The sequence below is a fragment of the Oncorhynchus kisutch genome, linkage group LG23 (genome assembly GCF_002021735.2).
Source record: "Oncorhynchus kisutch isolate 150728-3 linkage group LG23, Okis_V2, whole genome shotgun sequence".
NCBI lineage: Eukaryota > Metazoa > Chordata > Actinopteri > Salmoniformes > Salmonidae > Oncorhynchus > Oncorhynchus kisutch.
In genome coordinates, this window is record NC_034196.2 from 44,303,212 (window position 1) to 44,316,255 (window position 13,044).

The 13,044-nt window shown below is 41.9% G+C and overlaps 1 protein-coding gene across 6 annotated transcripts in view; it reads right to left on the reverse strand.

The window, feature by feature from the left end:
- Positions 1–2,882: 2,882 nt before the first annotated feature.
- Positions 2,883–13,044, reverse strand: part of LOC109884768 (transcription factor 4) — an 82,493-nt gene continuing 72,331 nt past the window's right edge. For 4 of the 6 annotated variants that reach the window (XM_031802925.1, XM_031802923.1, XM_031802926.1 and 1 more), the window contains 2 exons: positions 8,954–9,009; positions 4,397–6,283 (listed from right to left, as the gene is read on the reverse strand). In XM_031802925.1, the coding sequence (XP_031658785.1) occupies positions 4,737–5,954 (1,218 nt within the window). In that variant the 5' untranslated portion in view covers positions 5,955–6,283; positions 8,954–9,009 and the 3' untranslated portion in view covers positions 4,397–4,736. Of the gene's footprint in view, positions 6,284–8,953; positions 9,010–13,044 lie in introns of all 6 variants that reach the window. The other 2 variants (XM_031802928.1, XM_031802927.1) reach the window with 2 other exon arrangements.

Genomic DNA, 13,044 nt, shown 5'->3' on the forward strand with positions numbered 1-13,044 from the left:
CAGCCTTTAAGTGTTCAGAGATAAAACATCTAAGTTCTTCCGACTGGCATGGAAGTGGCTAGAGTCTTCAGAGGGGTAAGGATAATTTGTGTCACTACACAAAATCTCCTAGTTTCAGACTCCTGACTTTCCCACTCACCACATACGCTGCTGCTACTGTCTATTGTCTATCCTGTTGTCTAGTCACTTTACCCCTAGCTACAGTATACTGCTGTTACTGTCTATTATCTATCCTTTACCCCTACCTACAGTATACTGCTGTTACTGTCTATTATCTATCCTTTACCCCTACCTACAGTATACTGCTGTTACTGTCTATTATCTATCCTTTACCCCTACCTACAGTATACTGCTGTTACTGTCTATTATCTATCCTTTACCCCTACCTACAGTATACTGCTGTTACTGTCTATTATCTATCCTTTACCCCTACCTACAGTATACTGCTGTTACTGTCTATTATCTATCCTTTACCCCTACCTACAGTATACTGCTGTTACTGTCTATTATCTATCCTTTACCCCTACCTACAGTATACTGCTGTTACTGTCTATTATCTATCCTTTACCTCTACCTACAGTATACTGCTGTTACTGTCTATTATCTATCCTTTACCTCTACCTACAGTATACTGCTGTTACTGTCTATTATCTATCCTTTACCCCTACCTACAGTATACTGCTGTTACTGTCTATTATCTCTCCTTTACCCCTACCTACAGTATACTGCTGTTACTGTCTATTATCTATCCTTTACCCCTACCTACAGTATACTGCTGTTACTGTCTATTATCTATCCTTTACCCCTACCTACAGTATACTGCTGTTACTGTCTATTATCTATCCTTTACCCCTACCTACAGTATACTGCTGTTACTGTCTATTATCTATCCTTTACCCCTACCTACAGTATACTGCTGTTACTGTCTATTATCTATCCTTTACCCCTACCTACAGTATACTGCTGTTACTGTCTATTATCTATCCTTTACCCCTACCTACAGTATACTGCTGTTACTGTCTATTATCTATCCTTTACCCCTACCTACAGTATACTGCTGTTACTGTCTATTATCTATCCTTTACCCCTACCTACAGTATACTGCTGTTTCTGTCTATTATCTATCCTTTACCCCTACCTACAGTATACTGCTGTTACTGTCTATTATCTATCCTTTACCCCTACCTACAGTATACTGCTGTTACTGTCTATTATCTATCCTTTACCCCTACCTACAGTATACTGCTGTTACTGTCTATTATCTATCCTTTACCCCTACCTACAGTATACTGCTGTTACTGTCTATTATCTATCCTTTACCCCTACCTACAGTATACTGCTGTTACTGTCTATTATCTATCCTTTACCCCTACCTACAGTATACTGCTGTTACTGTCTATTATCTATCCTTTACCCCTACCTACAGTATACTGCTGTTACTGTCTATTATCTATCCTTTACCCCTACCTACAGTATACTGCTGTTACTGTCTATTATCTATCCTTTACCTCTACCTACAGTATACTGCTGTTACTGTCTATTATCTATCCTTTACCCCTACCTACAGTATACTGCTGTTACTGTCTATTATCTATCCTTTACCCCTACCTACAGTATACTGCTGTTACTGTCTATTATCTATCCTTTACCCCTACCTACAGTATACTGCTGTTACTGTCTATTATCTATCCTTTACCCCTACCTACAGTATACTGCTGTTACTGTCTATTATCTATCCTTTACCCCTACCTACAGTATACTGCTGTTACTGTCTATTATCTATCCTTTACCCCTACCTACAGTATACTGCTGTTACTGTCTATTATCTATCCTTTACCCCTACCTACAGTATACTGCTGTTACTGTCTATTATCTATCCTTTACCCCTACCTACAGTATACTGCTGTTACTGTCTATTATCTATCCTTTACCCCTACCTACAGTATACTGCTGTTACTGTCTATTATCTATCCTTTACCTCTACCTACAGTATACTGCTGTTACTGTCTATTATCTATCCTTTACCTCTACCTACAGTATACTGCTGTTACTGTCTATTATCTATCCTTTACCCCTACCTACAGTATACTGCTGTTACTGTCTATTATCTATCCTTTACCCCTACCTACAGTATGCTGCTGTTACTGTCTATTATCTATCCTTTACCCCTACCTACAGTATACTGCTGTTACTGTCTATTATCTATCCTTTACCCCTACCTACAGTATACTGCTGTTACTGTCTATTATCTATCCTTTACCCCTACCTACAGTATACTGCTGTTACTGTCTATTATCTATCCTTTACCCCTACCTACAGTATACTGCTGTTACTGTCTATTATCTATCCTTTACCCCTACCTACAGTATACTGCTGTTACTGTCTATTATCTATCCTTTACCCCTACCTACAGTATACTGCTGTTACTGTCTATTATCTATCCTTTACCCCTACCTACAGTATATGTACATAGCCACCTCAATTACCTCGTACTCCTGCACATTAACTCGATACTGGTAGTCCTTGTATATAACCATGCTATTTGTACTCGTTATTCACTGTGTATTTATGACTTGTATCAATATTATTTATTTTTCTCTTTATCTTTAAGGACCGTAAGCAATAATTTCACTGTTAGTCTACACCTGTTCTTTACAAAACATGTGACAACTAAAATTAGATTTGATTCGACCTCTACACTGGTGGCGGTGCCACTGAATCATGAATGTCATGTATCATTTAAAGAAAATACATTGTGGATCAGGTCGGGAAAAACACACACACACACACACACACACACACACACACACACACACACACACACACACACACACACACACACACACACACACACACACACACACACACACACACACACACACACACACACACACACACACACACCACACACACACTCAGCTCAAAGCTTACATATTAAATATTTCTCTGTCCTTCATGTCAAAGCTACTCTGTTATTATGGTCCTGTGAGCAGGGCTTGTCAACACCAGGGTAGTGGGTTTAACTCACAGGAGACCAATAAGAAAGTGCACTCACTCACTACCATAAGTCACTCTGGATAAGATTCCTGCAAAATGACTCAAATCTGAAAATGTCAATCTGTGTCAGAGGCCATTTGCCCACAACTAAAATCTGCTGCAGATTTGTTTTTTGTGGAACAACTGTGAGAAAATCACGACTGTGAGAAGGTCACGACTGTGAGAAGGTCACAACTGTGAGAAGATCACGATTGTGAGAAAGTCACGACTGTGAGAAGATCACGAATGTGAGAAGATCACGATTGTGAGAAAGTCACGACTGTGAGAAAGTCACGACTGTGAGAAGGTCACGACTGTGAGAAAGTCACGACTGTGAGAAGGTCACGACTGTGAGAAGGTCACTTCTGGGGACTCCTTAAAAACACATTCTCCTACAAAATTCACAAATAGTCACAGAAATGAAAGCTAAACAGTTGGGAGCATCGAAAATTTAAATAACAATGATTATTTTTTGCTCATTTTGACGGCGAGGAAATACACTGAACAAAAATATAAACGCAACATGCAACTAATTCTAAAATGTTACTGAGTTACAGTTCATATGAGGAAATCAGTCAATTGAAATAAATTCATTAGGCCCTAATCTATGGATTTCACATGACTGGGCAGGGGCTCAGACATGGGTAGGCCTTGGGAGGGCATAGGCCCACCAACTGGGAGCCAGTCCCAGCCAATCAGAATTTGTTTTTCCCCACTATATAGCTTTATTACAGACAGAAATGCTCCTCAGCACCACCAGTCAGATGCCAATGTTGGGGAAAAGATAGGGGCTGAGAAATTACATGCTATGTGACCTGATGTTTACAATGTGTTGACTGCTGTACATTTAGCTAATGCCCCCTTCACAGTGTGTTAGCTGTTTAATGCTAATGCCCCCTTTACAGTGTGTTAGCTGTTTAATGCTAATGCCCCCTTTACAGTGTGTTAGCTGTTTAATGCTAATGCCCCCTTTACAGTGTGTTAGCTATTTAGCTAATGCCCCCTTTACAGTGTGTTAGCTGTTTAATGCTAATGCCCCCTTTACAGTGTGTTAGCTGTTTAATGCTAATGCCCCCTTTACAGTGTGTTAGCTGTTTAATGCTAATGCCCCCTTTACAGTGTGTTAGCTGTTTAATGCTAATGCCCCCTTTACAGTGTGTTAGCTGTTTAATGCTAATGCCCCCTTTACAGTGTGTTAGCTGTTTAATGCTAATGCCCCCTTTACAGTGTGTTAGCTGTTTAATGCTAAATCCCCCTTTACAGTGTGTTAGCTGTTTAATGGTAATGCCCCTTTTACAGTGTGTTAGCTGTTTAGCTGATGCCCTCTTTACAATGTGTTAGCTATTTAGCTAATGCCCCTTTACAGTGTGTTAGCTGTTTAATGCTAATGCCCCCTTTACAGTGTGTTAGCTGTGTAATACTAATGCCCCCTTTACAGTGTGTTAGCTGTGTAATGCTAATGCCCCCTTTACAGTGTGTTAGCTGTGTAATACTAATGCCCCCTTTACAGTGTGTTAGCTGTGTAATGCTAATGCCCCCTTTACAGTGTGTTAGCTGTTTAATGCTAATGCCCCCTTTACAGTGTGTTAGCTGTTTAATGCTAATGCCCCCTTTACAGTGTGTTAGCTGTTTAATGCTAATGCCCCTTTTACAGTGTGTTAGCTGTTTAGCTGATGCCCTCTTTACAATGTGTTAGCTATTTAGCTAATGCCCCCTTTACAGTGTGTTAGCTGTTTAATGCTAATGCCCACTTTACAGTGTGTTAGCTGTTTAATGCTAATGCCCCCTTTACAGTGTGTTAGCTGTTTAATGCTAATGCCTCCTTTACAGTGTGTTAGCTGTTTAATGCTAATGCCCCCTTTACAGTGTGTTAGCTGTTTAATGCTAATGCCCCCTTTACAGTGTGTTAGCTGTGTAATGCTAATGCCCACTTTACAGTGTGTTAGCTGTTTAATGCTAATGCCCCCTTTACAGTGTGTTAGCTGTTTAATGCTAATGCCCCCTTTACAGTGTGTTAGCTGTTTAATGCTAATGCCCCCTTTACAGTGTGTTAGCTGTTTAATGCTAATGCCCCCTTTACAGTGTGTTAGCTGTTTAATGCTAATGCCCCCTTTACAGTGTGTTAGCTGTTTAATGCTAATGCCCCCTTTACAGTGTGTTAGCTGTTTAATGCTAATGCCCCCTTTACAGTGTGTTAGCTGTTTAATGCTAATGCCCCCTTTACAGTGTGTTAGCTGTTTAATGCTAATGCCCCCTTTACAGTGTGTTAGCTGTTTAATGCTAATGCCCCCTTTACAGTGTGTTAGCTGTTTAATGCTAATGCCCCCTTTACAGTGTGTTAGCTGTTTAATGCTAATGCCCCCTTTACAGTGTGTTAGCTGTTTAATGCTAATGCCCCCTTTACAGTGTGTTAGCTGTTTAATGCTAATGCCCCCTTTACAGTGTGTTAGCTGTTTAATGCTAATGCCCCCTTTACAGTGTGTTAGCTGTGTAATGCTAATGCCCCCTTTACAGTGTGTTAGCTGTTTAATGCTAATGCCCCCTTTACAGTGTGTTAGCTGTTTAATGCTAATGCCCCCTTTACAGTGTGTTAGCTGTTTAATGCTAATGCCCCCTTTACAGTGTGTTAGCTGTTTAATGCTAATGCCTCCTTTACAGTGTGTTAGCTGTTTAATGCTAATGCCCCCTTTACAGTGTGTTAGCTGTTTAATGCTAATGCCCCCTTTACAGTGTGTTAGCTGTTTAATGCTAATGCCCCCTTTACAGTGTGTTAGCTGTTTAATGCTAATGCCCCAGGCATGGACTGACCATGTGAGTTCACTTACAGGAAAAGATAGGGTGAAAGAAAAACCGCAAGAGTTGTAAATGTCTTTCTTCGAACACGGGTAAAGTTGGTTTACAAGACAGATCTCGGTCATTTCTTACGCTTGAAACGAGACTGAATAGATGACAATTAGAAAAACACTCGTGTCATAGCTTCTCACAGAGTCCTGTTTGTGTTGTTTGAATGGCAAGTGCTTTCCACTTTCATTCCCTTTTCGCCACTGTGACAACTGTAAAGCGTGTTGACTGTTTCGTCCCACATGTGCGCAGGCTGTGGGAACACACAGGTGATATCACAGCAGATTGAGAGGCTCTTCTTACCTGTTAGTCTGGAGTTGACGTACGGAGGAGAGATGTTGTCGTGCGGGTGTGAGCCCATGTCCCGGCTAGTCATGTGAGCGTACTGGGAGCCGTCAGCATAACTCTGCAACACAGAGAACGGTATTTTCCTGAGGTGATACAATGACATGGTACAGATGGACAGAGACTGCCATTGGAACAGTACTAACTGTGTTAGGACATAATGACAGTAAGTAACATGGTTTGATAACAAACGTTTGATCGATAAACACCCAACTCAGATATGCTAATTCTTCTGATTGTAATTGAATAACCTTCTCCATTTATTAAAGCTAGCTGACCACAGGAAAAAGGTGTTCTTTTTTTGATACCTGTTTAAAAGCCTCTGTAAAGGAGAGACACTACCTAGCTGTTTAATGCTAATGCCCCCTTTAAAAACCCTCTACCTAGCTGTTTAATGCTAATGCCCCCTTTAAAAACCCTCTACCTAGCTGTTTAATGCTAATGCCCCCTTTAAAAACCCTCTACCTAGCTTGTCTTTATAACAGTCCAAGTCATCTACAATGGGATGAGGATACATATACACCTCTGTTCAAAAGTTTGGGGCCACTTAGAAATGTCCTTGTTTTTGAAAGAATTATTTTTTTAGCCCATTAAAATAATGAATAATCAAATTGATCAGAAATACAGTGTAGACATTGTTAATGTTGTAAATGACTACTGTAGCTGGAAACGGCAGATTTGTTTATGGAATATCTACATAGGCGTACAGAGGCCCATGATCAGCAACCATCACTCCTGTGCTCCAATGGCACGTTGTGTTAGCTAATCCAAGTTTATCATTTTAAAAGGCTAATTTATCATTAGAAAACCCTTTTGCAATTATGTTAGCACAGCTGAAAACTGTTGTTCTGATTAAAGAAGCAATGAAACTGGCTTTCTTTAGACTAGTTGAGTATCTGGAGCATCAGCCTTTGTTGGTTCGATTACAGGCTCAAAATGGCCAGAAACTCCCGGGTGGCGCAGTGGTTAAATGCCATCAGAGTCCCTGGGTTCGCGCACAGGCTCTGTCGTAACCGGCCGCGACCGGGAGGTCCATGGGGCGACGCACAATTGGCACAGCGTTGTCCGGGTTAGGGAGGGATTGGCCGGTAGGGATATCCTTGTCTCATCGCGCACCAGCAACTCCTGTGGCGGGCTGGGCGCAGGAGTCGCTAACCAAGGTCGCCAGGTGCACTGTGTTTCCTCCGACACATTGGTGCACCTGGCTTCCGGGTTGGATGCGTGCTGTGTTAAGAAGCAATGCGGCTTGGTTGGGTTGTGTATCGGAGGACGCATGACTTTCAACCTTCGTCTCTCCTGAGCCCGTACGGGAGTTGTAGCGATGAGACAAGATAGTTGCTACTAACAATTGGATACCACGAAATTGGGAAGAATTTTTTTATTTTTATAATTAAATAAAATGGCCAGAAACAAAGCACTTTCTTCTGAAACTCGTCAGTCTATTCTTGTTCTGAGAAATGAAGGATATTCCATGCGAGAAATTGCCAGAGAACTGAAGACCTCGTACAACGGTGTGTACTACTCCCTTCGCAGAACAGCGCAAATTGGCTCTAACCAGAATAGAAAGAGGAGTGGGAGGCCGCGGTGCACAACTGAGCAAGAGGACAAATAAATTAGAGTGTCTAGTTTGAGAAACAGCTAGAGGTCGACCGAATACGATTTTTCAACGCCGATACCGATTATTGGAGGACCAAAAAAATCGATACAGATTAATCGGCCAATTTTTATATACATTTGTAATAACGACAATTACAACAATACTGAATGAACAATGAAGCCTTCATTTTAACTTAATATAATACATAAATACCACTATTTAGTCTCAAAAAAATTATGATACATGGTTTAAATAATGCAAAAACACAGTGTTGGAGAAGAAAGTAAAAGTGCAATATGTGCCATGTAAAAAAGATAACATTTATGTTCCTTGCTCAGAACATGAGAATATATGAAAGCTGGTGGTTCAATAATCCCAGTTCTTTAATATTACCAATTCTTCAATATTCCCAGTTAAGAAGTTTTAGGTCGTAGTTATTATAGGAATTATGACGTGTCGACTATTTCTCTCTATACCATTTGTATTTCATATACCTTTAACTATTGGATGTTCTTATAGGCACTATATTATGGTCAGCCTAATCTCGGGAGTTGATAGGCTCGAAGTCATAAACAGCGCTGTGCTTCAAGCATGGCTAAGAGCTGCTGGCAAATGCAGTAAAGTGCTGTTTGAATCAATGCTTACGAGCCTGCTGCTGCCTACCACCACTCAGTCAGACTGCTCTATCGAATATCAAATATCATAGACTTAATTATAATAAACACAGAGAAATACGAGCCTTTGGTTATTAATATGGTCAAATCCAGAAATGGAAACGTTTATACTTTCAGTGAAATACGGAACCGTTCAGTATTTTATCTAACGGGTGGCATCCCTAAGTCTAAATATTGCTGTTACATTGCACAACCTTCATTGTTATGTCATAATTATGTACAATTCTGGCAAATTAATTACAGTCTGTGTTAGGAAGAAACACAGTTCGCAACGAGACAGGCGGCCCAAACTGTTGCATATGCCCTGACTATGTAAATGTGAAATTTCATAATTATTATTATTTTTTACACATTGTGTTGCATTGTATTGTGTTGTGTTATAATGTATTGTGTTGTATTGTATTGTAGAATAGATTTTAAAGATATCTATTACAGTTTTTAAGCACAGCTGATTCCTCACCTTTGAAGGGGCACTTCTACTTCCCCAAGATCCTGCACTGGCTCTGTCCTCCATATCTACAGGAGGAAAGACACAGCACATCATCATCATCATCAACACAATATCATCATCATCATCATCATCATCAACACAACAAACCATGAAACTCAGTCTATATTAAACACATGTCAATACATGTTATCATCATCATCAACACAATATCATCATCATCATCATCATCATCCTCATCATCATCATCATCATCATCATCATCAACACAACAAACCATGAAACTCGGTCTATATTAAACACATGTCAATACATGTTATCATCATCATTAACACAATATCATCATCATCATCATCATCATCATCACATTATCATCATCAACACAATATCATCATCATCATCATCATCATCATCATCACATTATCATCATCACAACACAATATCATCTACACATTATCATCATTGACAATGCATTATCAGCATCACAACACATTATCATCAACACATTATCACAACACACTATCATCTACACATTATCATCATCAACACATGATCATCATTGCCAACACAATATCATCAACACATTATCATCAACATAACACAATATCATCATCAACACATTAGCATCATTGCCAACACAATATCATCAACACATTATCATCATCGACAACACATTGTCATTACCGTCAACACAATATCATCAACACAACACATTATCATCATCACATTATCATCAACATAACACAGTATCATCATCGTCAACACATTATCATCATCACAATATTATCAACATCAACACAATATCATCAACATGACCAAAACTATGTGGACAGCTGCTCATTCCACAATGATGGGCATTAATATGGAGTGGGTCCCCCCCATTGCTGCTATAACAGCCTCAAGTCTTCTGGGAAGGCTTTCCACTAGATGATGGAACATTCCTGCTATAACAGCCTCCACTCTTCTGGGAAGGCTTTCCTCTAGATGTTGGAACATTGCTGCTATAACAGCCTCCACTCTTCTGGGAAGGCTTTCCACTAGATGTTGGAACATTGCTGCTATAACAGCCTCCACTCTTCTGGGAAGGCTTTCCACTAGATGTAGGAACATTGCTGCTATAACAGCCTCCACTCTTCTGGGAAGGCTTTCCACTAGATGTTGGAACATTGCTGCTATAACAGCCTCCACTCTTCTGGGAAGGCTTTCCACTAGATGATGGAACATTGCTGCTATAACAGCCTCCACTCTTCTGGGAAGGCTTTCCACTAGATGTTGGAACATTGCTGCTATAACAGCCTCAAGTCTTCTGGGAAGGCTTTCCACTAGATGATGGAACATTCCTGCTATAACAGCCTCCACTCTTCTGGGAAGGCTTTCCGCTAGATGTTGGAACATTGCTGCTATAACAGCCTCCACTCTTCTGGGAAGGCTTTCCACTAGATGTTGGAACATTGCTGCTATAACAGCCTCCACTCTTCTGGGAAGGCTTTCAGCTAGATGTTGGAACATTGCTGCTATAACAGCCTCCACTCTTCTGGGAAGGCTTTCCGCTAGATGTTGGAACATTGCTGCTATAACAGCCTCCAGTCTTCTGGGAAGGCTTTCCACTAGATGTTGGAACATTGCTGAGGGGACTTGCTTCCATTCAGCCACAAGAGCATTAGTGAGGTCGGGCACTGATGTTGGGCGATTAGGCCTGGCCGGCAGTCGGCGTTCCAATTCATCCCAAAGGTGCTCGATGGGGTTGAGGACAGGGCTCTGTGCAGGCCAGTCAAGTTCTTCTATACCAATCTCGACAAACAATTTCTGTATGGACCTCGCTTTGTGCATGGTGGCATTGTCATGCTGAAACAAGGGCATTCTATGTTCCCACAATGTTGGAAGCATAGAATCGTCTCGAATGTTATCGTATGCTGTAGCGTTAAGATTTCCCTTCAATGGAACTAATGGGAAAGCCTGAAAGCCTGAAAGCCTGAAAGCCTGAAAGCCTGAAAGCCTGAACCATCAAAACGCAGCCCAAGACCATTATTCCTCCTCCACCAAACTTTACAGTTGACACTATGCATTGGGGCAGGTAGCGTTCTCCTGGTATCCGCCAAACCCAGATTTGTCCGTCGGACTGCCAAATGGTGAAGCATGATTCATCTCTCCAGAGAACGTGTTTCCACTGCTCCAGAGTCCAATGGCGGCGAGCTTTACACCACTCCAGCCAACGCTTGGCATTGCGCATGGTGATCTCAGGCTTGTGTGAAGCTGCCCGGGCCGTGGAAACCCATTTCATGAAGCTCCCGATGAGCAGATATTGTGCTGACGTTGCTTCCAGAGGCAGTTTGGAACTCGCAGTGAGTGTTGCAACCAAGGAAAGACGGGTTTTTACGCGCTGCACGGTTCAGCTGTCGGTAGTGCAAAAGTATACCCCTCACACACCCCTCACACACATGGTTAGAGGCTTTTAACATTCCAATATTACCCCTCACACACCCCTCACACACATGGTTGGGGGCTTTTAACATTCCAATATTACCCCTCACACACCCCTCACACACATGGTTAGAGGCTTTTAACATTCCAATATTACCCCTCACACACCCCTCACACACATGGTTAGGGGCTTTTAACATTCCAATATTACCCCTCACACACCCCTCACACACATGGTTAGAGGCTTTTAACATTCCAATATTACCCCTCACACACCCCTCACACACATGGTTAGAGGCTTTTAACATTCCAATATTACCCCTCACACACCCCTCACACACATGGTTGGGGGCTTTTAACATTCCAATATTACCCATTATACCCCTCACAGAAGAATGAAATATAACAAAACTGTCTGTTAGTTACACTCTGTCTGTCTATCTATCTATCATCTATTTATCTGTCTGTCTGTCTGTCTGTCTGTCTGTCTGTCTGTCTGTCTGTCTGTCTGTCTGTCTGTCTTCCTGCCTGCCTGCCTATCTGTCTCTCTGTCTGTCTGTCTGTCTGTCTGTCTGTCTGTCTGTCTCTCTGTTTGTCTGCCTGTCTATCTATCTATATGTCTGTCTGTCTGCCTGTCTGTTACACTTGTCTATCACTCTGTCTATCTATATGTCTGCCTGTCTATCTGTCTGCCTGTCTGCCTTCCTGCCTGTCTGTCTGTCTGTCTGTCTGTCTGTCTGTCTGTCTGTATGTCTGTCTGTCTGCATGTCTATCTGTCTGTCTCTCCGTCTGTCTCTCTGCATGTCTATCTGTCTGTCTCTCCGTCTGTCTTTCTGCCTGTCTGTCTGTCTGTCTGTCTGTCTCTCTGCATGTCTATCTGTCTGTCTCTCCGTCTGCCTGCCTGCCTGTCTGCCTGCCTGCCTGTCTGTCTGTCTGTCTGTCTGTCTGTCTGTCTGTCTGTCTGTCTGTCTGTCTGTCTGCATGTCTATCTGTCTGTCTCTCCGTCTGTCTCTCTGCATGTCTATCTGTCTGTCTCTCCGTCTGTCTTTCTGCCTGTCTATCTGTCAGCTTTTGGAGGATCCAGTCTCAACCCTCCACCGTCTAGGCCAGGGAAGGGCAACTTTGATGGTGGTGTGGGGTGCCACAAAACATCTGAACTCATCAAGAGGGGCAGCAGTGACTTGAGGGACTGCATACCCACATCTATACCCACATTCATACCCACATCTATACCCACATCCATACCCACATTCATACCCACATCTATACCCACATCCATACCCACATCCATACCCACATTCATACCCACATCTATACCCACATCCCATACCCACATTCATACCCACATCTATACCCACATCCATACCTACATCTATACCTACATCTATACCCACATCCATACCCACATCTATACCCATATCTACACCCACATCCATACCCACATTCATACCCACATCTATACCCACATTCATACCCACATCTATACCTACATCTATACCTACATCCATACCCACATCTGCACCCACATCCATACCCACATCCATACCCACATTCATACCCACATCCATACCCACATCTATACCCACATCCATACCCACATTCATACCTACATCTATACCTACATCTATACCCACATCCATACCCACATCCATACCCACATCCATACCCACATCTATACCCAC